This window comes from Delphinus delphis, chromosome 16 (genome assembly GCF_949987515.2).
Source record: "Delphinus delphis chromosome 16, mDelDel1.2, whole genome shotgun sequence".
NCBI classification, from domain to species: Eukaryota; Metazoa; Chordata; class Mammalia; order Artiodactyla; family Delphinidae; genus Delphinus; species Delphinus delphis.
In genome coordinates this window covers 16,559,502-16,583,997 of record NC_082698.1, presented here as the reverse complement: position 1 = coordinate 16,583,997, position 24,496 = coordinate 16,559,502, and the positions used below count along the sequence as shown (strand labels likewise).

Sequence of the window (24,496 nt, the reverse complement as noted above, 5' to 3'; positions counted from 1 at the left end):
AAAAAAAGGATTAGAAGTAATTTAAAACTCAGCCTGAAGTGTTATTACTCCTCCGAATTGAAAGTTAAAAGAATGAAATGACCAAGGGAGAGTTCTTTTAGGTATTGGGAATGGGGCTTTGCTAGGTCCACCTTCCAATCAAGTTGAAGCTGATGCTTCTTTGACAGAGAGGATGTCACTGCCCATTTCCCCTTTCTCTACCTAGCTTTGCTCAAGCTAAAGCCAGTGGACGGTCACTGTGCTCTGGAATCCAAATATGTGAAAACTGTATGTTTGCCTGATGGTCCCTTTCCCCCTGGGACTGAGTGTCACATCTCCGGCTGGGGTGTTACAGAAACAGGTGAGTCTGGCCATGCATTCTCCTGAGGCCCAGGTGAGTTACATCCACCAGACAAGAAAGGGTTACACTCAACTGCCCTCCTGAACTAGATATCAGTGTTATATTCAAAATGTATAAACCAAAGAAAGAGATTGCCCCATCTCTCAAGCTCCAGTTAAATCTCATCACCTTCAAGGAGTCTTCTCTGATCTCCATATCTGTCCTTGGCCCCAACCCTTAGATCTCTGACTTTCAACAAGCCTTGATCCTGTATCCATGGAGAACTTTTTCCTTTCCTAGGTACATTGGAAAGAGGATAAATTAGAAAGGAGATGGATTTTGGAGTCAGACAGACTTGTATTAGGTTCTTGGCTTTGTCACTTGACTTGGACAGCTGAGTTTCAGTTTCCCAATAACATCCTAGGTTTGGAATCATGATAACAAGAGATGATAGAATTCTCCAGAGATATTCATTAAGTCAGCCCCTGGAGGGCAGGGACCAGGTTTCATTCACCTTTGACTCTACTACGGTGCTTTGGTCAAGGCTCTCTACATAGTAGCATTCTATAAATTTTTGTTAAATCAAGCTATTGATTTATCTCTAGGATTTGGTCTGATCTTAAAAAGTAACCAAAGGGCTACTTTTCTTATAGTACTGACAAGGTTACATCCTCTCACATATGAAATTCAGAAGTGTATATCAAGTCTCTCTCAAATACTCAAAATAGATTTCTCTTCCCCCCAAATCTTGTTCCAAATAATGGAAAGCAAGAATCACTTTAAATAGGCCCATATTCATGAAGAAAGTGAAATGTAATATACACATTTGTCAGAAGGCTTCTGGGAAAGAAGATTTCTGATAGATAATTAGATTTAGGGTTAACCAGGAAACCTTTTTGTAGCTAACTTCACTGGAGTCCATGTAAACCTTTCAGCATCATCATGCTGACAAGAGCAGATTCAAAGAACAGAGGTTCTTTAGGCAAGGAAACGTCTGCTCTGGGAAGCAGGCACTCTAGGTGATCAACCAGGGCACTTCAAGTGTCATGAAGTCTCTACTACGTGCAGCCCTCTGTCAGGCATGGGAAATTAAAAATAGGTTTAAGACACCATCCCTGCTTGCCCAACCTCGCCGTCTAGCTGGGGAGACAGAGGAGGGCATAAATGATTCTGCCGCATGGGATAAGCACAGCATTGAAGGTCTGTAGAACCATCGTGAAGGCTGAAAGCAGAGTCCCCAGCCCTGAAAGATGAGGCTGCTCTGCCCATCTCCTGTAAAAACCCTTCCTGCCAAGCTCAGGTCTCGTGGCCCTCTTCTGACTGCCGCTGGCTTCTGGTGGGGCAGGTTCCAGCCTGGTCTCTACAGTGGCAACCTCCTTTCTCTGCCCCTTAGGAGACGGGTCCCACCAGCTCCTGGACGCCAAGGTCAAGCTCATCAGCAACACTGTGTGCAACTCCCGCCAACTGTATGACCACATGATCGATGACAGTATGATTTGTGCAGGAAATCTCCAGAAGCCTGGGCAAGACTCCTGCCAGGTCAGAGACTCCAAATGGTACTTGAAGAAGGAGGGGCTGACAGGACCTTACACCGGGCACAGAGGGCCCTTAGAACCCTGGGCTGGGAGGTGGGTTCAGAGACCCACTTGCCATTAAGCTAGAGGGGACACGTCTGTCCTCTGGCAAATCTGAGTCCACATCAAACCAGGACGACTCAGCATAACCACAGCTGTCACTTTGCCCACATTGTCCAACTTAATTCTCACAACCATCTGGTGAAGGGGATGTCATTATCACCGTTGTACAGATGCTTAGAGAAACCATCTTGGCCTATAGCACCTGGGTGGCAAGTGGCAGAGCAGGAATTTGCTGCACTGTGTTTAAATGGCCTCAGGACTGTGCAGCTTGTCTGCAAATCCCAATAAGCAGGGGACAGTCCCAAAGCCCAGTGCTTCGAAGGAGAGAGATGAGACGCCAGAGAATTCGCAGTAATATTGACTAACCGTTAGGGTTTAAACGTGTGTGTGTGTGTGCGAAGGGGGAGGGTGACTTAACCCTAATAAACTAATTGGCTGAGTGGCTTCTCTGTGGCCAGAGCCAATTTAGAACCTGCCTGACACCAGCCCCCATAGAGGACTTTGGGGGACCAGCATGGGCACATTCAAATCTGAGCTCCTCCCTACAAAGGGACCCAACAATGATCTCCCAGCCTTGAGCCCCTTTGGGGATGGGAAATCACGGTCACTCTCCCCAGGGTTTGTGGCTGTACTGTGACCCTCTGCCCCTTCCCAAGGAGCCACAGATATCCACCTAATCAAAGGAGGTGTGTGGGCAGATGGCATTGATTTTCCCTAGGTCCCTAGAAGACGAATAAGAAAACAGATTGTTCAATTCCCTAGGTATTTCAAGGGCTTCCCTTGTAGGCTTTAAAAGCAGATGGTCATGGGTTTGAAACCTGCTTCTATCCTTTACTTTGTGACCTTTATCAATCACTGAATGGCTTGGTCAGCTCAGGCCTCTATGACAAATTACCTTAGACTTGGTGGCTGGCTTAAACATCAGACATTTATTTCTCACAGTCCTGGAGGCTGGAAGTCTGAAATCAGGTGCCGGCATGGGCGGGTTCTGGTGAGGACCCTCTTCCAGGTTGCAGACTGCCAACTTCTCATTGTGTCCTCACATGGTGGAGAGAGAAAGCTAGTTCTCTAGGGTCTCCTCTATAAGGGCACTAATACCATGCATGTAGCCTCCACCCTCATGACCTAATCACTTCCCCAAAGCCCCACCTCCTAATAACATCCCAGTGAGGATTAGGCTTCAGCATATGAATTTGGGGGCAGGGGGACATAAACATTCAACCCACTGCACTGAAATAATTCTCCAACCTTAGGTGACTAACCTATAAAACGGAAAGAGTGTATGCATAAAATCGCAGATGGTGGCTAAGATTGAAAGAGACAATTCATTAAAAATCCTACCAGTTGTGGTGTGTAAGCAGCAGTGTGTGTGTGTGTGTGTGTGTGTGTGTGTGTGAGAGAGAGAGAGAGAGAGAGAGAGAGAGAGAGAGAGACCATCATCATCCCCTCCACCTAAACTGGGGGGTTAATATGAACCAGGCACTGTTCTATGTGTTTTACAAACATTAGTCCTCACAAGACCCTCAGGGTGGGGCAGGGGTTCCGTTACTATCCACGGTTCACAGTGTGAGAAACCGAGGCCCCGTTGGCCAGCAGGCAGTAAGCCTGGTTTGGAGCCCAGCAGATCTAACTCCATGGACCGTGTTAAACATCAAGGTCACGCTGCCTCTGAGCCCCATCCTCCTTGCCGTGTGTGTGCCCTTGTGGCCCCTGGAAGGGCTCTATCCAAACAGGGCACCTCTCAGCCTCCGCCTGAGGGCCCCTTGTAGTACCTGTATCACTAAGAGTCATGGCGGGCCAGGAAGTAGGGCTGGGCCTGGCACTGGGCCCCGGCCCCATGGCTTCTCTGACTCAGGAAGCCCTCACTGACTCAGGACATAGGTCAGTATTTGTTTCTCTCCCTTCAGAGCACTGCGTCACATGAGGCGTTGGAAGAGCCTTGTTGCTACTTTCCCCAGGGCCGGCCAGCAGTCTCCCCCCTTCCCCCCGGCATCCCCCTGCCCCCGCCCCGGCATCCCCTCACGGAGGGTGGGGCTGCCTCTGAATGTATTCCTATTCACAAAGCTGACTCCTGTGTCTTTTTCCCATAGGGTGACTCTGGAGGCCCTCTGACCTGTGAGAAGGACGGTACCTACTACGTCTATGGGATCGTGAGCTGGGGCCTGGAGTGTGGGAAGAAGCCAGGAGTCTACACCCAAGTGACCAAATTCCTGACTTGGATCAAAGCCACCATGGAAAGCGAGGCTAGCTTTTGAGGTGTCTTCCAAAGCTCACAGCCCATCCTCCTTGACACCCAGCCAAGGCGAGGCCTCACGGGCAGCCGTGGACAGCCCCTGACGCCTCCGAGTGTGCAGGCTCTAAGCAGAGACCACTGCTGCCCAGCCTGGGATGCCCTGGACCAGCATGGCTGCCACCTCCTCAGGCTCCTTCCTGGGAAACCCAGAAATGAGAGAATCAACCTGAAGTATATGATGTTTGCTTCCCTTCCAACAATTGTAGCTTCTAGAAAATCAGTGTTCATCGACTGCCTTCACCTCGGACATTGGCAAATGTGAGATTTCAGATGGCTTAGCGTCAGCGGGGGTCACCTTTACATCTTTATTCCTCATCCCAGACACTCAAGGCACGCAACAGGGCCACCCACTTCTAGGTATCCGACAGAGGACCAAAACACAACATTCTCCACCCACTTTCAGAGAGTTGTTATTTTAATAAAGGAGGATCGGAGCATGGGCTGGGGTGCTGTTTTCACAGTTGGCCCCAACTGAAGCCATGTATGTCCCTGGCGTGCAAACTTCCTCTCCAGCTTCTCTCCCAAGAATCCCAGGTGGACGCCGCCCACTCACAACGGCAGGGCCTTCCTCCTTTTGACGTGAAGAATCTCGGTGGCATCTGGGTTCACATCCCCCCTCTGATCATCTCCGGTCTCTACAGCCTTCTGCCCCCCCTGCAGAAATCAAACACACCTCCCTGAGTTAAGACGAACCTTCTGTCCTGCTCCCATAGGACAAGCTGTCTAAAATGCTGGCCCTCCCCTTCCTTTCTCCCTCCTCCGTCCTCCCCAAGAAGAAGGATCCTCAAGGCAAGAAAGAGAGAGAAGTAAAGCCAATCTCTCATTTAGACGTGGCATCTTTCTTCCGAACAAAGTAGGGTTCAAAACCCAGACTGTTGTAGCCAGCAAGTCCCTGACCCCTTCCGTGAATGTAACGAGCAAACAGTCAGCACAGCCTGGGCTGCTGCGGCTGCTACTGATGTAGCCCTGGCACGTTTCGTCTCCGAAGAACTAATGGCTGTGACTTCAGAGAAAACCCTGCAGGAAGTTTAACCCGGGTGTCATCCTCCTGGTCACCTCAGACCCATGAAATTAGGCGCCTTGCCTGAGCTGCATTTCACACGTCTTTAGAGCCGGCTGACCTTTGGCCAAAAATAAAGTTTGAAAAGAAACAATGAGTTTGCCTTTCCCCCGTGGCCTTGCAAGCCAGCCCGCTACTCACGTAAGCTCCCCGGAGACCCAGGCCCCTCGCGTTGGCCAGCTCTGCAGCCCGCCGAGCCATTTCCACTTTGTAGGAGCCAGGAGGTGTCCAGCCAATACCTCTGGTCAGGTTCAAGTCTGATTTGTACTTAACCTTGGGGGAAGGAGGGAGGCAAGAGGAATAGGTCAGCAGGGTTTGGGGGGAGGCTTAAGAAGCCTGCCCTGGAGAATATGCTGTCCGCGAAGCCCCGTCAAGGGAGGCAATTCAGCTTAAGCAGGAGCTCCCTGGCATCGAGGACCCTGTGTGCTGGGAGCTGGGCCAGCATAACGCTGTCCTCTGCATCTTTCCATTCAAGTGATGGGGCTGTAACGGGGGTGGAGGGTCAGAGACCTGGCTCAAGGCCGAGCTCCCATGTTGACTTGCTCTGTGGCCTTACGGAAGTCCTTTCCCTTTTTTGGGTTTCAGTTGCCCCCCAGAGAAAGGTCACGGTCCAGGCGACTACGAAGATCCCTTGGAAAGACGGCACAGCAATCCAGAGCTTGTGCTCTCACATCAGACCAAATGGGGCTCAGATCCCAGGCCCGCCACTTATGTGCCACGTGATCTTGAGTTTGTTACTTCACCTCTCTAAGCCTCAGGTTCCCCATCTGTAAACTGGGGCAGTGATGGGCTGGTTGTGAGAGCTACGTGGCACGGGGCTCAGAAAGCATTCGGCACAGAGCCTGGCCCACAGGAAGGACTCAGTACGTTGCGATTCCTGTCATTTCTTCTGGCACTATTGAGTTAGGTCTCCCGGGTTCTATCTCAGCCCAGGTCCTCCCTGAAGGTAACGTGGGATGTGGGATTCTGGCCATCTCTTATGAAGAGGCCCCAGAGGCCGGGCCTCGGCCAGGGAGCGAGGGCAGCCCACATCGCTCTGCAGCTGGTGGGCCTTCTCGGCAGGCTTCAGGCCGGCTGCTCTGGGTCGCAGGAGGGCTAGGGCAGGGGCTGCCTGTGGCACACGCTGCTGGCCAGCTGCTGGCTCCTCGTGGCTTGGAGGAAGCCAGGCTGGTCTGGGCGGCCGTGGAACTGGGACCGACTCTTAGCGAAGTCCTTCCTGTACTCATTGTCACTCTGGAGTTTGCTGACGCTGAGGAAACGCTTCATCCTCGGGTCGTCGTGGATGCTGCAGTACCCAGTCTGCAGGCCCCGGTCCCGCAGGAAGGCCTCTCCGTACAGGGAGTGCAGGTCAGGGATGCAGAGGGGGGTCATGGGTGCCCACCTCCCTTCTAGGACCAGTCCTCAGGATCTCAGCAGGAGGTTCAACCGTGGGTTAAGGGCACAGCTTTGGATTCAAGTAGACCTGGGGTCTGGATCTCCCTCTGTTGCCTACTAGCTGTGTGGCCTTGGGTCAGTTACTGAGCCTCTCTGGTTTCTTGGTTTCCCCACCTGATAAAATGGGAGAATGAAGCTCCACCCCACGGGACACTGAGAGGATTCAGTGGGGGCTGAGCTTCACGTCTGGCGCAGGCTCAGATGCCCACCAAGTGCTGGCTGATGATATCATTGCTGCTGTAATGGTTAATACTCCAACAGCAAGAAAAATGTGTCCACTGTCTCAGTAGCCGCTCATCCTTTGATTCTTTCCAGCTTGCAGGGACCCAGTCCAATGCTCCTCAAACCATCTACAGTGAAGGACAGGATTCATTTTGTTTCGATTTTTAAAACTTCCAATCTGTCAAAGTCCAATATGCGGTCCTCCTGCCTGGGATCCGTATGTAGCGGTACCAGGTACATTCGACAACACGTAAAAACTGGCCTCTACTCTGCTCAACCAGAGAAGTCCACCAGTCACAGGCCTGGAGGTCATGACGTCCAATTGCTAAGAACGTTTCTGAATGCTCGCTCTTGATTTCTATACTTATCTCACTTTGGACCAGTAACAAGCCACTCGTGAATGATGACGTATCTAGTTAATGACATCTTCCTATTCAGTAAGGGAAGCGGCCGTGTTTTGTCATGTTCTGTGCATGACACTATGAACCCTTTGGTTTCATCCCTACATCAATCCTAGGAGACCAGTATTAGATGTCTATTTCATAGATGGAGATATTTGAGTTCAGAGAATTTAAGCAACTTGCCCAAGACCAGAGAGCCAATTCCTAAGTGACTGAGCCAGGATTTGAACTCAAGCCAATCTAGGGGGGAAACCCAATCTCTTTCTATCCCATCACAGTGCACTTCAGCTAAAAAAAAATAGTCCCTCAATGGAAGGTCAACAAATCAATCATACGTTAATTGACTTCTAGGTACTGTCCACATGCGTCAACCTTTAAGAGTGCCTCTCTCTTTTTTTTTTTTTTGGCGGTACGCGGGCCTCTCACTGTCGTGGCCTCTCCCGTTGCGGAGTACAGGCTCCGGACGCGCAGGCTCAGCGGCCATGGCTCACGGGCCCAACCGCTCCGCGGCATGTGGGATCTTCCCGGACCGGGGCACGAACCCGTGTCCCCTGCATCGGCAGGCAGACTCTCAACCACTGCGCCACCAGGGAAGCCCAAGAGTGCCTCTCTTAAAACAGAGGGAGTGGGAATACAACCCTCCCCAATTCCAAATTTCTGGCTAAGATGCTAAAAAATAAGGCCAACTTTTTTCTTTCATTTGAAATATTTGTTCAGTTTTGGTTCCCGGTGGTTTGCCTTTCAACAGATCTGGGAAAACCAGAGCAAAACCTATCAGTGAGAGAGAGAGAGAGAGGAGGGAGAGAATGTGAGGTCTTACGTCACTGGCAATCTCCCTGGATGCCCGGGCGGTCTGGAAAGGGATGGCGTCCAGCCTGAAGTCATAGCCACCATCCCGGGTCTGTTCCCAAGAGTTTCTGTAGACTTTCTAGTTGGGGAAACAAAGAAATGAGTGAGCGGGGAGTGAGTAGCTCCATGTCTGGAATGTTGCTGGTTCTCAGTGGGAGCGGCTCCTAAACACGCACCCTCTGTCTTGCTGGTGCCCAGAACGGCAGAGCCCGTGGTCCCACATCCATCCTGAGGACTTCCCCAGCTCTGGCCACAAAGGGCTTCGGCTCTCAGCCCCCAGCCTGAGCTTCAGGCCCTGCTCTGGTGGGTCTTGGGGTCTGTGGGTCTGGCTCATTTGCTATGTCCCACTGGTACCAGGTGCCCCTGACCCCCTTCCTTCTGTCTTTGCTTTTACTTTCAGCGTTTCAGGTTTGCAGCCTCTAGATGCCAAAACTCAAAAGTTCAAGAACCCCGTTTCTTCCCACACGCCGAAGGTTCTGTTCCTTGGGTCCTGGCACCCACGTGTTCACTGGCTCCACTGACTTCCTGGGGGCCCCTGGGCTACCTCTGATGCCATGTCCCAGCACCCCTATGAAGCATGCTGTATCCCACACGCACCCCTGGTGCCTGCACTGAGGGGAGAGCCTTCCCCTGAATTAAATTGATCGTCAGGAACCTGCCCGAGTTCCTGACCCCCGTATTTCACATCTTCCTCTTTCATTTTTTCCCTTTTCAAGTTGTTCTCACACACCCTCGGGGAGTCTGTAATCACATCCTCTCAGTCCTCAGGTAGGCCCACATCACCGATGGAGGCATCAAAATCTCCCGTGCCTTCATGTAGCTAATTTTTTTTTTTTTCAAGATAAGGGAATGGCTCCATGAAAGGAGTCATCTGGAGATCCCAGCGGAAGGCTGTTCTTTATTCCGCCACAGAGAAGGGAGACAGCAGGCGAGGCACATCACCAACAGATGACAAAGTGACAGCCCCAGAGCGTGTCGGTCTCTCGCTCATTCCCAGAGCCAGGGCAGGCGAGGGGGCCCTTGGAAATAGAGGTCAAGGCTGAGGCTCTGTTCTACAGGGGATTCGGGGGATTAAGCCCAGGAAAAGTGGCAGAAAAAAGCCAAGTGCCCTCACGCCACCCCACAACTGGGCCTGGAGCTAGAGGGGCCCACGGAAAGCTTGAGCCAAGCGCGGTGGAGCTCATCGTTCTTCCCTGCCGCGTTCGCCACCTCCACCTTCATCCCCGCCTCCGGCCCCAACACCACAAACCAGGAGCCAGACGCCTATTTTGCTCAAGCAGCGAGAAGCACAGAACCAATCATCGCTGGGGTCATCACCTTACGGACAGATTACAATCAGGGCCCAAAGGATTAGATTTCCTGGGTCACCACTGAGTTTAGCCTGGCTGGACCGAGAGGTATGAGGAAGGGGAGGGGCATTCAGACAATGACAGACCAACCAGCCCCTCCAGCGTTACGCTTCCCGTTCTGATGGTCCCGCAAATGTTAGACTAGCAAATAGAGCCAAAGCCCTTATCGTTCCCTGGAAAGGGGTCTGCTGCGGTGCCTTCCTAATGAGCGCCCCCGTGCCAGATCTGGGCTAGGGAATGACACCGGTCCATCCACAGCCTCAAACTCCGAGGTCACCCCGCTCCGGTGTTCAGTGCATCCCAGCCTCTGAGGCTCTGTAACTGAGGCCCAAATCGGGGTGCTCCCCGAGGTGCTGGACCCCCGCCTCCCGTCTCCCTATACACTAGTTGCTTGATTGTCATCACTTCCTCCCCGGGTTTTTTTTATTCTGTTGAGGTTCTCGCCTTGCCACTGGGAGCCTTTAGACTTCGCAGGCTCTTTGATTTGGAACCCTGGGCGCTCCTCTTCTTTATCACAGTGGGCACAGCTTTGCCCTCATCCTCACACATTAGAGTCATTTGATTCTTTAGTTATTTCGGCTGCCTTACACATCTCAGTGGCTTTCTTTGCCCAGGAAGGTCACCTTCCCTCCACATCATCCTCACAGAGCACTTGATCCAATTGTGCGTATCCTACACGCCCCCGAAGAAGTGCTCTTTCAAAAGAGGTCCATGAGTTCTCCATACCCGCGTGCCCTGGCGGCTAATTTCAGCTCCGGAACTCGGCAGACTGGCATCCCTCGTGGGAGGAGAGAGGCTTCTGCCACCGGCCTGGGGTGGCTGTCCTCCTTAAGCTGGGCCCCAAATGGACTGGTAGTTTTATCCCAGTTTCCAGGGCAATGGGCCTCCAATAGTTCCTCTAATGGGGGCCTTGCCTTCCCACATCCTTGCAGCATTAATGAGATGGATGTTTTGTCCAAGCTCCGCTGAGGGGGAGGTCCCGCTTCCCCAGATGGAGGTCAGCCCACCAGAGCTGCTGTTCTAAAATTATCCCTCGCACAGCCCTCAAAAGCATCAAATGGTCATAATAACTCATATTTACAAAGCACCATCACATTCACTGTGTGGGATCCCACAGGGCTTTACAAACGCAACAAACTAATACACACGCTAACTAGAAGGCGCCTCTCGCCAGCCCCCTGTTGATCTTCACGGAGCCCCAGGACACAATGGCCGGGCCAGGGCGGGAAGAATGGCCAGACTCTGGGAGGCCCCGCGCTGCCCCAGGCCGACACACTCAGCCTGTGTTATTCTGATCTGACAGCCTCTTTTGATTCTGCCGCCTCGATACCTGTTATCCCAGGATCACAGCTTTGCTGGTAGAGCGGCCGCCTATTCTATTACAACCAGGGGCCTCCAACCCCTGCCAACAAGCCTGGGTTTAGGAAACAGCATCTCCGTGATGCATGCAAAGGGCACACATCCAAGGGAAACGGACGTGTTGGGGTCCACAGCCTCACACACAAAGGAGCGGATTGTGTTCGGACCAGATGGACTACAATTGCAGCATCTTTCTAAACTGCAGAAAGCAGAGAAAGCGTCACTTTGTCTCCAAACTTACACTGCTCTGAAGGGCTAAGGAGAGGTGTCCAAAGAACAAACAGAGCAGGTGTCTACACCCGCGGGGCCAGGGCACCGGCAACACTCCTCTGGCCGTAACCCAGCACCTGACCGAGGTCTCTGGAGCCAGGCCCAGCATTAGGATTTGAGAGCTAGAAGGACCACAGACATTGGCTAGCACAGCTCCAGCCCCATTTTACAGCTGGGAAACTGAGGCCCAGCGAGGAAAGTGGCTCAAAGTCACACATGTCACTTGTCCCACTCTCAATCCACGGTTCTTTCCACTCCCAGCCTCCCTTCCTAGGACCTTCTTTTTTTTTTTTAACAAATAAAATCCCGTTTGGGCACAGATCATTTACAGGAACAGGCACACACCGCATGAACCTCTGGTTCACTTACGTCGCTCAGATGCAGCGCGTTGAGGCGGGCTCTGGTGAAATCGGGATGGTCGGGGACCAGGGTGTATCTGTGCCGGGATTCGGCATCCCCTGACCTGTACAGGCGCTGCGGGGAAGAAGGCTCACAGTAAATGGGAAACCGCACTTGCTGCAGCCAAGGTGAAGAAGGGGCCGATTCCCGTTCCCGCCCCTCCCACTCAAGGGACCCCATACCCTCGCCCCAGGGCACAGAAGCCCATGGAGAGCATCCCTCCAGAAGCCACCCAGGAAGGGAGGGGCCCATGTGGCCAGGGTCAGGCGGTGGCGGGGTTGGTTTTTTTTTTTTTTAAAGAAGATGTTGGGGGTAGGAGTTTATTAATTAATTAATTTATTTTTGGCTGTGTTGGGTCTTCGTTTCTGTGCGAGGGCTTTCTCTAGCTGTGGCGAGCGGGGGCCACTCTTCATCGCCGTGCGCGGGCCTCTCACTATGGCGGCCTCGCAGCCTCTCTTGTTGCGGAGCACAGGCTCCAGACGCGCAGGCTCAGTAATTGTGGCTCACAGGCCTAGTCGCTCCGCGGCATGTGGGATCCTCCCAGACCAGGGCTCGAACCCGTGTCCCCTGCATTGGCAGGCAGATTCTCAGCCACTGCGCCACCAGGGAAGCCCCCGGGGTTGGTTTTAAATAAACCCTGCTTAAAATATTCATCAAGATTTGCTCCAAAAGGGTCACAAACCATCACCCTGGCTGGCTGTGCCTGTGTGTTTCACAAACAGCATAAGCGGGTGGATATGTCAGAGAACCTTTGCAACTGGGCATTGCTCAAGCTTTTTACTAGTGACAAGATGCCTCCGTACCTCTGCTACTTAACACTAATAGTAATAATAAAAAGACACAACAGCTGAAAAGTCTTAAATGCCTTAATATCTGTTCAGAAGTGTGACGTTTTCACAGTCCACCCTGTGTCCCAAGAAGACACAATTTTAAAACTCAAGCTTTATCTTAGTTGCTATCTTTAGGGCAGCAATCTAAGAATTGCAAACAATTTTAGGAAGGGGTTGAGTCTCATCCTGTTTTAGAGAGGAAATATAATATTTAATATTTCAACCCTTTCCCAAATTCAATTTGGGTTTTGCAGATGTGAACTGGTCAGTACAACATTTGGACTCTGTGAGCACGGGGCAGCTTCGTCAGTGTGCAAAATCCAATCCCTGGACAATTTCAGAGAAAAAAATATATATGTAACTTCCTAGTCTTCGAAATTAATACAGGAGAGAGGAAATGGGGCTAAATCATGTAGAGAGTAAAAGCAGAAAGAAGCTTTGATATAGCCGGTTTTTCTTTTCTTTTTTCTAATTGGCTTATGTTAAGCTTTTAATTCCATTAACATTTATCAACAATTCAGATGTATCTGACCTAGTGTTTGGTAAGGGATCATCAATAATACTTAGTATTATTATTGTTATGATTATGAGTCAAACTAGAGACATTTATTGAGGACTTGCTTGTTCCGATACTTGCTAAAAGCTTCACGTACTTTTATTTATTTAACCCTCATTTAATTCACTCAATCTTATGAAATGGTTGGTATTATTACCCTCCTTTCAAATAAGGGAACTGGAGTTAGAAGACATTAGAAAACGGACCCGAGATCGCCCGGGGAAGGGACAAAAGGTTTGCCCTCACAGCTTAAGCACTGACCACTGCACAGCACTACCCACTCCTGGGCCTGGGATGAGTGAAGAGAAAACACCCACCTCATTGCAATGCATGTAGCTGTTCTTGGCATGAACTAGGTCTGGAGAGTCAACCACCGTGGTGAATTTGATAGTGTCTGGTTTTTTACGGTATTTGGTCTATAAGAGAAGGACCGAGATTCTCATGAAACAATCAAACACCACATGCACTCTTCTGAGTGCAGCTTCACCCCATCCACTCAGTACCAAAGGCGCCAATGATGTGATTGGAAAACACGCCTCTCTTCTCGGTGGGCACCTCACCAGCATACGGAAGAGATCCAAGCTGCCTCTGCGATAAGGAACATCTTCCGGGTATTTACATTCTTGGAAAGAGAGGCTGCAAAATGCCATAGCTCATCGCAATAAAGGAATTCAATAAAGGGAGGGACCCAGCAACAAGGTGGCCCTGCTCAGACCCTATAAAAGTAGGTTCTGTTATTAAGGAACTGAAGAAAGCAGTGGCACCCTCAGCGAGCTCCCAGGGCAAGAATCTCTAGGTCATCAATATGGCGGGGAGTTCAGGGAACGTAACCATCTCTGTGCAACTTTTAACAGCCTCTGAAGTCAGACGACCCCCAGACACTGGACTCTGTGAGTAAACTCAGGAGATGGGTGGCAAACCCTCTCCCTGCCTCCCCCAAAATAATGGGCCAGCTTAGATCACAATTGTACATTAACGCCTCTCTTGAGAATCTTCTAATGCATCACCCCTCTTTCACTGCCCGACTGGAACATGCCTTTAACTCCCCAGCAAGTGAATTCACTGGGAAGGAAATCTTGTTCTGTCTCGGGATTTGGCTGCAAATGGCCCCAGAGAAATATCCGGAGTCCAGTGGCCATGGGGCCCTCTTGGGATCTCCAGTCCATCTGCAGTTTCCCTCGTCAGGAGGAAATAAACGCCAGGTTGCGTCTGTGGTAGAGTCAGATTAATGGTACCTCGCTGATGAGCTCTCCGGCTTTCTTTGCACTCTCTATCTGTGGGGAACTCAGCGCCAGCCATCCTGTCCCCTTCATGCCCATCAGGTCTGATCTGTAGTGCAACTGCAGGAAGAAAATCATTGGCTTTTATCAGGAGAGGGTCGAAGACTGTGGGGCATTTGTAAAAATGCTTCATCGCAACATTTCAACATCTTCATTCAGGTGCGTTCTGCATGTCATCGAGTCAAACTGTTTGAGTTTGTGCACTCTGTCCAGAATCAAATAACGGGTCCAGTGTACGATACAGGAAGGTCCCACCCGTAAACTGTCTGGATTTGAAGCAGAAGGTACTGACCTGCGGGAACGATCCCTAAGAACGACCTGAGATATACACCCCAGCCCACACATCAGCCCCCATCATTTTGTTTCATTCTGGCAGTGAGGCGATTGACCGCCTGCCTAAACAGAAACGTTTTTATACACTTTCAGTTGATCAAAGGGCTTTGAGCTCTGGATCAAACCTGCTGTGACTCGGAGCAAATCACTGTACCAAAATGTGACTCAGTTTCTCTCTGTGATACCTGAAGGTCATGACAACCCCTCTGTTCTCATGAAAACACCTGAGAGTCCTGAGGGGTAAAAGCCACTCTATGTGTTAGATTTGTTTTTTTCTTGCGGTGGTTGGGGGGAGGGGAAGACGATTACAGCAGGACTCTCAAAACTGGAACAAACCTGGCTACACCTGGAGAATGGTGTGCAAGCCATTTTACTCTTTCTGTGCCTCAGTTTACCCCTTCTCCTGCTTCTACTCATGATTTGCTTATATTGCACAAATGGGCTTAAGGTTTATCCACCTTCTTCCTTTTAAGGACTCAAAAGATCAGGAGTACAGCATCAATTCTGGGGAGAAAATAGTAAGTACGGTTTTAAGACAATGGGTCCGTAGTAGGTACGGAACATGCAACTTGCAGCCTTTAACACCTGTGTATATAAAAGGGAAACTTAAGGCATCAAATGAACTCAGTTTTGACATTTTCCAAACAAAACAAAAGACAGTGGGTCTGATTAGGAGTCTCCTAAAATGTTAAATCTAATTACCATGCTTTGATCTGCTCACCATTACCTACGAAGAGACAGCTGCTTTTCTTCCTCTCCATATGGAAATTAGGCATTTTTAAAGGTGGAAAGAGACTCTCTAAGGAAATCTGAAATTTGGATCTAAACGAAGTTGCTAGCCTTTCTCTAATTTAGATATAAGCTCTGCTGTAACGCAAAACACCCACTCCTGAAATCAGCCTTTTCGGCCTTTTTAGTTTTCTTTCATTTCAGGAATCACAGTGCCCCTCACAGCTGGCCTCAAAGAGGGTCCGTTTCTGATCTACTGTCTGCTGGTTAAGGCCCCTGTGCAAATTCCACTCTGCTTTCCAACTGGTGCAGGGAGACATCACTCAGGTCCCAGAGCACGTTTCAAAACCCCATGTCAGTGAGATTGCTTTTTATACCGCGATCTTTCAGTCTACACCGGCAAAGCTTTTGCCTTCCACTCTGATAAAGAACAGAGAAAATTGGATAAATTTCTAAGTTAGAGAGAATCATCCTACAGGGCCTCTTCACAGCCAGGCCTTGCTCCTTTCATAAGTGAGATGAAGCGGGGGAGCACGCTTTCAACTTGCCTTTTGTGGAGCTGAACAGTGCGAGCGCAGGTGAGTCAGAAGGCAAGATGCAGGTTCCCCAAAGATCTGACTGCGCCTTAGACTCTCTTATAAATGAATTGTCTATTGATATTTCTGCTCCCAGCCCAGCTTTGACTATTCACGCAGACCCTAAAAACAACACGCCTGCCCCAGACTTCACGATAAAACAGGGAGAGAGAGGAGGGGAGTCAAGGAGAATCGGCCCAAAGACGGTTTCAAAGAAGGATTCTAAGATAATAAGAGACCTTCTCAGGATGCCCAGCTGAATTTGGCTTCCCCACATGGCAGCCTCACTCTTTGCCCTTGTATATACGAAGGCCTAGAAGCCACCTTCGGAGTCATACGCGGGGTTTCCTGGCACCCCTATCCTGGAGCACAGTGTGGCAGACACACGAGCTGCAGCTTTCAGCCCCCGAGTTCTAACAGGAATGACATAAGCAGATGCACCTAGGAGGTGGCCAGGGGAAGGGGTATATTCGTCATATTAATAAGAATCACCATAACCACTACCTTGCTACCTTGCATAGGGTGTGGTTTGCTTCAGACTCATTATCTTATTCAGCCCTTGTGCCATTCTCATCTACAGAACAATGTCTGGGTTTAAATGTTTGTTCGGATTCTCAGAAGAGTTACCAGCTGCTGTCCTGTGGGGATGCTGCATGGGTGGTCCTTAAGAGAACACTCGGGAGCCAGGGCACCTGGGTTCCTAATCTAGCCACCAGGGGGAGCCAGAGAGCACCGAATCCAGAGTCGGGAGCCCAGAGCCCCACTCTGCCTCTTACTAGCCGTATGGTCTTGAGCAAATCATTTCCCTGCCGGCTTATGACCCTAAGCAAGTTACTGAAGATTACAGGTGCCTTAGTTACCACAACTGTAAAAATGGGAGTAATGCCAGTACTTACCTAGATACTACATGACATGGTTCGCACAAGATATTTAAACAAACGCCTGACCCAGGATAAGCATTCCATACTTTTTAGGTATTGTTATTGTTGTTGTTATTTGTGATGGTGGGGAAACTGAAGCTAGGAGAGCTTAAGGAGTCTCCTGAGGCCGGGTAGCCATAAAGGGCGGGGCCAGGACTGTCCCCTTGACTGTCCCTGCTTGTTCTTTGCAGGATGCCCTGCAGCCCCCGCGTGAGATCACGGAGGGGAGTGTGCACTGGCAGATTGGGAAAGACTAAGAGGTGACTGAACCAGCACCGATTCGTGGTGGAGCGTGGCCTGGGCGGAGCACACGTCTCAGATACATCCCTGAGGTTAGCATGACTTAAGCCATCACGGCCTTGAGGACCTTCTCCCCAGGGATGAGCCCCTAGTCCCACAGCATTCTTTCTGGCCTGGGTGGAAGAGGACAGGAGAAATGGCTGAAGGCTACTGAGGGCTACTGTTCCTACCCTAGATTCTGCTGAACTGAGTGAGCTCATATGAAGCCTTTGTCTCCTTTCGCTATAACATAACCACATGGAATTGGACTTTCAGCGATGACTCTGAGAAGACTAAAGCCTCAGAGCCATCTGTGGACACTGTGCGGGGCTACTGTTCACAGCATCTTAGAGTCCAAGACCCCCCAGTTTAACAAACCTGAAGTTTCAAAACAATGCATGAAGCATAACACAGTCATTTTTCAACTAGGCAATAATTTCTCAGCACACATCATTCTAATACATCTCCCATTTGGTAAAGTGTCAGTCTAAGATTGCCAGCTAGCGCTTCTTGGGAAGGACCCTCTGTCTTAGTTTGTTCTTCCGCTTCGGCTTTTTTTTTTTTTTTTTTTTTTAGTGTTAAAATATCCTTTCATTTCAGAAGTAACTAATATAAATGGTAGTCTGAGGTAGGGTTTGGTTTTTGGTATTGTTCCTTACTTAGTTAAACAGTCTGACATTATGTTGATGTCAGCATTTTAAAAAACATTAATCTATGAATCCTGAAATCTGAGATCACCAATTAAATCAACCTCTTTGCTTTTCCAGTGGAGACATGGAGGCCTAGAAAGCCAAGTGGCCGCGGAAGGACTGCCAGCGAGTGACGAAGCTGGGCTTCCAGCTTGGCCCCCGACCTCTCCCCGGTGGCCTCTGTAACTTCCTCAGGACCTGTCCTGTCCCGGGAGGTTCCTCTTCTCCCCAGGAATAGGCCACCGACAAGAGGGTCCCGGGCTGGGCACCAAGTCATGCTATGAGTTCTTCTCGGACCTCAGGGTGGCCTTCTAGCAAGCGGAAGGCTTTCTAAGTGGGTCCTGAGCTGTGCTTCAGTGACCACGTGCCCTGAGTGGGGACCGATGAACTCACCCTGCTCTACACGCCGCTGGTTGGTGCCCAGCACGATACTGCAGTTCCAGCAGATCTCGAGGCATAATTAGATGACCCTGACGTTCATTAAGTCACATCATCGTTGTCACAATTAGTCATCCGTTAGGTGTTTACAACACTCTCCTGTGTAATATAACCAAACTAGAAGCAGCCGCTTCTCTGAAGGCCACCAGAGTTGGAAGGCTTGGTGGAGAACATAGCCCGAAATGCTCACACCCACTGGCGTGTTCCTGCAGACAAGGCACCATGCTCAGTGCATCATATAGACCAGCCCTCAACTGAGAACCGGGTTCTCAATCGGGTGAAGATTTGTCCCCCGGTGCATTTGGCAATATTTGGAGACATTTTTGATTGTCACGCTAAGGGGGTGCTGTGGGATGTAGAGGGTAGAGGCCAGGGACACTGCAGTGCACAGGACAGGCCCCCGTGACAAAGCATCCAGCCCCAAAGGTCAAAAGGGCCTGAGCTGGGAAACCCTGATATGGATGATAAGGACTGATGTGACCACAGTCCCTTGGGCTCTGCTCTAATGTGAGAGCGCCTTCCTCCTAGGGGAGCCGCGGGGCTGGGGAGACGATGCACGGACGCCCGCGTGGTGCAGAGCCTGCCACGCGCACGCGCCCGGTTAGTGCTGACCGTGACCACATTTTCACCGCGGCCCCGGCCCGGCTGAGGGAGCCGAGGCTTGGAGTGGCCTGGGACTGACTCCAGAGCCTTCCACCACGGGGGCAGTGGCTGGCGCTACCCACCTACAGGCTTGATGACCTTGCGTGGGCCAGGACCTCCTCTCTCTGGGCCTCAGCGTCCACACCTGCCTCGTAGGAAGCGTGACTCCCCTGCACCAGATGGCGGGAGGGCTGGGAGTGTGGGCTCTGGAGGCAGTCCTGCCTCGGCCCCTCCCACGCGACCTCGCCTGTGAAACAGGAGCAGCAACGGCCCCCACCCCAAAGTGCGGTAGCGAGGGTGCCGGCACCGGCAAAGCAGTCGGTGGGTGTCAGCTCTGGGGGCAGTTCTTCTCCTCGCCTCACCACCACGCCTACTGCACACAGTCTAGCCCTGAGCCTCTGTCTCGGACCCCATCCCCATCCCCTGCGATAGCCTCTTCACCCACCCACACACTTGCTTCACTCCAGCCTCAAATACGCTGAGGCTGCTGCCGCTCAGGGTCTTTGTTCAAATGTCACTTTTGCAGTGAGAGCTACCCTGACCCCCATTTAAAGTCGCACACACACTCACACCCCCCGACCCAACTTCCCCGCCCTGTTGGTCTCCATCTGGCGTACTACACGCCTCACTTATACTTTATCTCCCTCCCACAGAACGGAAGCTCCGTGACCCCGGGAGTTTTTAGACTCTTTTGTTGACTGTTGTATTTTTAGACTCTTTTGTTGACTGCTGTATCCCCAGGGCCTTGAGGGATGCCTGCCACATAGTAGGTGCTCAACAAATACGTGTTGATTGATTGAATAATTCCAACCATTCCAACCTAGATGGCACAGACCAAGCAAATCGTTTGGGGGATCCGAAAGGCTAAGGAAGAAGCAGAGATTTACACGCAGGCCTGGCGGGAGGAGGAAGGTCGGGGACTGATGTGTGATCCGCGGACCCCCCCGCTCCTACCTCACTCTGCAGGGCGTGAGCTTTCTTGGCCCAGGCCATCTTCAGGTCCTCGGGCAGTGCCGTGAATTCGTGGCACCGTGTCCTGTAGTCGCGGTCGCTGGCCAGGGCCTGGGCCTTCCTGGCGTGGACCAGGGGCACCATGTCCATGGGCAGGTGGCACTGGGCTCTGTTGCCCGCCGCCTCCCTCCTGTACTGAAGCTCACTCTGCAGCCGGCCCATCCGCTGGCAGTGCTGGAGCCGGGGGTCGTCTCTCACACTCTGGGCCCCGATCAGCCTCCCTCGCTCCTTCACAAAGTCGTGCCTGTAGAGAAACTGGAAGGTGGGGGACCAGGCGGTCAGGGGCTGGCATTTGGGACGCTTACATTTCGTTTATGCGTTTTCCTTGCAGACTGTAAGAAAATCACCTGTTCTTACACTAGGAGGAGATGATTATAAGCAAAACCACAGTGAGGCTGGCCTGAGAGCACGGCTTCCTCCCTGGGGGAGGAACAGTGGAAACACTGCTCCCTTCCTCCCATCTAATTAAAACCAGATCCTTAGAACCAAAGTGAGGGGCCCACTCCCCTTACTTGTCCTGTGCCCAAAAGGAATTTATCAAAAAGGGTAAAAGAGAAACTTGTGCTTTATCCCCCTGCACTTGACAAAACATCAAACCCCAAAGACAGGATCCATTTATTTGAAGTCTACATTTTCTGCGATTTGTTTGTGGGAAACAGAAAGTCACCTTCATGTCCCAAAGCTATGGATGCTATCAACAGAGTGGCTGAAACACAGCTGAAAATGCTACCGCTGACGCGGGAAACGACAGAGAAGCAGAATCACAATCTCTACTGCGAGTTCTCTTTCTAATTCTGGGTGGAGTTAGAAAACGGACAGTTCACACATTACGGGGAGATCGTTGCCTAGACACTGCAATTAGAAATAAATCGTAATCTTCTTCCTGCTAGAGACTTTTGCCTGCATTTAGCTTCTGATTAACAGGGCCTTTCTTTCCCTCTCTCCGTCAAAGAATCTCATTCATAACTAATATATTCTGCAGGTGACATCCTGTCTCACATGCTGCTAGATTTGCTTTAATTCAGGAAAATCAGCCGTAGACATTGTTTTACATGAAGTTAACAGAAATTAGGCCGGATGGAAGGTCATATCATTCAACTCACATCACTGGCTATATCTCCAGAGACCCGAGCCGCCTGGAAGGGGAGGGCGTCTATTGTCAGCTTGTAGCCTTGAACACGGAGATTCCGCCAAGACTCCTTGTATTTTGCCTACGGTAGGAACACATGTAGATCTTCTTTAAAAAAAAAAAATTACATGGCTCAAAGAACAAATGCTACCCCCTTTTATTTGTAGCGTGGTGTTCCAGAATCAATTCCTGACAAGCAAAAGCTTTCGATTTTGCAAAGAAAATCTCATTAGCACCCTCTCGGAAGTGGGCTCTGACACGCAGGTATCAACACATCTGTGTAAGGTATATTTCACATGAGTGTCTACAGGATACATTGTTTAAAGTTTCTGTGAAAGTCACCAGGGTCACTGTTAGGTCCCATCACAGACACATGTGGCCCTGGAGCACATCTCCACCTCAGCAACGGGAAAGGCTTACATCACTCAGGTTGGCTGCGTTTGTTTTCGCTCGGACAAACTCGGGCAGGCCCAGGGTCATTGTGTACTGGTGTCTCGCGTCCTCGCCTGCTGCTTTATAGAGGCGCTGGGCAGGAAAAAAAAAAAAAAAAAAAGGCAAGAAGGTAAGTGCTGTGCATTTCTGCAGGGCTGAAGTTCCCTCCTTTGCAATTGGGAAATACGTTTGTAAAAGGCCATTCGCTGGGTCATGGGTACACCTTCAGCCTGGAGAAGATGTTTTTTTTCAACAGAGATAGTCCTTAATGAGTCAAATTGAGTGCTGTGAAAGGAATGGGGAAGAAACTGCAAGTTGCTTGTGATGGGGTTCAGGACATGTTACCCCAATATATGGTACCTTGGCATAGTGCGTATTTTAAGCTGAAGGAAGCTGGAAGCAGCAGGAGATGGAAGACCTCTCCCTGACCTTCTCCCCTCCTGTGGGCGCTGCCCTCCCTCTGACACAGGGAAGGAACAAGCTCATCTCTGACCTCGGAAGGACCGAGAGGCATTTGAACAAACAGACCTCGCTAAGTGTCCCCCAGTTCCCTGCCCTTAGCTCACCCCCTTTTGCCCCACACATTTTCCCACGACCGTCCACTCTTCATCAAACCTAGAATAAAAACGCTCAGGTTTAACCGTCCCTCCCTCCTGGACTCCATTTCCTTGTGAAGACTCCTGCATCACCTAAAGCCTATATTATATACATTTGTATGCTTTTCTCTTGTTAATCTATCTTTTGTTACAGAGCCCCAGCCGACAACCTAAGATGGGTAAAAGAAAACATATTTTCCCCCTTCCCTATACTTTGCTCAATAATAGGCCGAGGGAAGAAAAGCACCTTTAAGAATACTATCGTGGTTCTTCCCATTGCAGACTTTTTTTTTTTTTGCTGAGGACACAGTGTAAAGACAATACTAGGATCTGGGAAATTTAGGAGAAGCTCTGCCGGTTGGAAGGGAGGTTCCCAAACCCCAGTCTGCATCCTTTACTAAAATCCCGGGATCCTCCCATGGGCAGACTCACACCACTGCTGCGCTGCACGGCCTCAGCCGTTGTGAAAACATCTGCTCTCGTGATTAGAACTGGATCTGTGGTTGCTGAGTCCTCCAGGGCCAGAGGCCACTGCAGGAGGCACTGTTACCCCTCAGCACCCCAGTGACAAAGCAGGCAAGAAAGGTTCAGTGGGAATTTTAACTTGATCATGTCACGCTACACAGCCCTTTGGATTTTCTTACCCCAACCTTGGAACTAATGTGTAAAGACCCAAATCTCCACTGACTTGGAAAAGTTAGAGTCAGAAGGAGAATTTTAAAAACGAAATTTCATTCTCTGCCAAGCTCACTCGATATTTCAAACTTGTCAGAGGGCCACTAAGAAGAAGTAGAGCGGGAATGATGATTTTATGGAGTGAGATTCTTTCCCCTGGGACCCACCCCTCTGCTAGAATATTAAAATGATAATTGGGTAAGTGGTGAGTGAGAAGAGGAAGCAGAGAACTAAGAAGCTTGGCAAACATCACACTGTATCACTGTCCCCGGACAACCACAAATCCTTCCCATCATCATCATCAGAATGACAGTGGAGAAATGATGAGCCAATATGTGCCCAGCTAGAACAGACGAATGGCAGCCCAGCACGTCTCCAACTTTAACGTGCAAAGGAAACCCGTGAGGATCTTGTTAGATGACCATGTGGATTCGGTGGGTCTGGGGTGGGGCCTGAGGTTTGGTATTTCTAACAAGCTCCCAGGGGATGCTGATGCCGTCGGTCCGTGACCACATTTGGGGGGCGAGACGACAGACTAAACCAGATTTCTTCCTGGGCCTTTTTTCCTTCTGGAAACTGTTGAGGCTCCATCAAATGACATTCTTTTCTTTCCATGCAAACACCCATCCTTCCCGCGACCCCCGCCAATCCCACAAATATTCACACATATTTTTTAGCAATCCAGCAGTTTTTAAAAAGCCCATCCCAAAGCCGTCCGAAGATTTTACCTCGTTTGTAATCTGGTTGCTGAGTTTTGCATGAGTGAGGCTGGGAGTGTCTGTCACGGCCGTGTACTTGAATGACTGGGGATGCTGACGATATTTACTCTGAGCTCACACACAAGAGGCAATAAGAAGACAAGGTAAGAGGCAAAAGCAGCAGAAGAACATGCTCATTAAGCACTAGCTATAAAACCTCGTTTTGCAAAGGCTGCTAGTCTGTGGCCCAGAATCCAGTCCGTCCCCTGCTCTTGTGACCTCAGAACCCAGTGGGATGAAGCAGCAGAGAGGAGAGGACGGATGGAATCAGATACTTATCAATGGGAAAGGGAGATCTAGTCCTTTGCTACGAATGTGAACACGACTATAGAAATTCACGTTTTGCTCCCAAATTTCCTTTGCTCGCTGGAAACCCTGGGCTCCTCAGCTTTGGGGGGGTACCAGAAACAACCGTGCAGCTTAAAATAATCCACATGCCTGTATGCCACTCCAGGGGATGGGATTCAGTACATCGTCAGTGGGCTCTGTACTTTGTTTAAGTTCCAAAGGGGATTCTGATGCACCATGAGGTTTAGAAACCACTCGCTTTAGAGATTTCATTGGAAAAGCAAAGCACAAAATTAAATCTCAACTCCCACAGTGAGGCCAATTCCGCTTGCTCAGAGCTTCTAATCAATGCGTGAGCCATTCTGAGGCACCCAGGCTGGACGCTGATCGCCTTTTGCTTGCAGTGCCTTCCATTATGCCTATCTACCGTGAATGGAAATCCCAGAGCCCTCCCAGGTGTGGGCAAGATTCCTCAGGAGTTCAAAGAGCTTAGAATTCCAGACTTCGGTAATTTACCAAGAAGTTACCACCAAGCTTATAGCCACCATTTCATATACAGCCGCCAGAGAAGCACAGGGCTTAGATTAGTGCTGACCCTCACAAAAACTAAATGAGAGAGGTCTGAGCATTCCCATTTGACTGATTAAGAGGTTGAGGCTCAGAGAGGGCAGGTGACTGGCTTGAGGTCACACAGCAAATGAGTACTGGCCTGCAATTTCAGTCACTACATGTGTCTCCAAAGCC

At 50.4% G+C, this 24,496-nt stretch overlaps 2 protein-coding genes across 2 annotated transcripts in view; one reads left to right on the top strand and one right to left on the bottom strand.

The window, feature by feature from the left end:
* The window catches only part of HABP2 (hyaluronan binding protein 2), a 37,231-nt gene extending 31,828 nt beyond the window's left edge, over nucleotides 1-5,403 (top strand). Inside the window, exons 11-13 of the mRNA XM_060034028.2 lie at nucleotides 206-340; nucleotides 1,713-1,858; nucleotides 4,047-5,403. Coding sequence (XP_059890011.1) covers nucleotides 206-340; nucleotides 1,713-1,858; nucleotides 4,047-4,211 — 446 coding nt within the window. The 3' untranslated portion in view covers nucleotides 4,212-5,403. The remainder of the gene's footprint in view (nucleotides 1-205; nucleotides 341-1,712; nucleotides 1,859-4,046) is intronic.
* The window catches only part of NRAP (nebulin related anchoring protein), a 75,115-nt gene continuing 55,382 nt past the window's right edge, over nucleotides 4,764-24,496 (bottom strand). Inside the window, 12 exon segments of the mRNA XM_060034029.1 lie at nucleotides 4,764-4,903; nucleotides 5,451-5,582; nucleotides 6,340-6,383; nucleotides 6,386-6,645; nucleotides 8,182-8,294; nucleotides 11,563-11,667; nucleotides 13,296-13,394; nucleotides 14,214-14,318; nucleotides 19,818-20,129; nucleotides 20,978-21,085; nucleotides 21,424-21,528; nucleotides 23,435-23,533. Coding sequence (XP_059890012.1) covers nucleotides 4,799-4,903; nucleotides 5,451-5,582; nucleotides 6,340-6,383; nucleotides 6,386-6,645; nucleotides 8,182-8,294; nucleotides 11,563-11,667; nucleotides 13,296-13,394; nucleotides 14,214-14,318; nucleotides 19,818-20,129; nucleotides 20,978-21,085; nucleotides 21,424-21,528; nucleotides 23,435-23,533 — 1,587 coding nt within the window. The 3' untranslated portion in view covers nucleotides 4,764-4,798.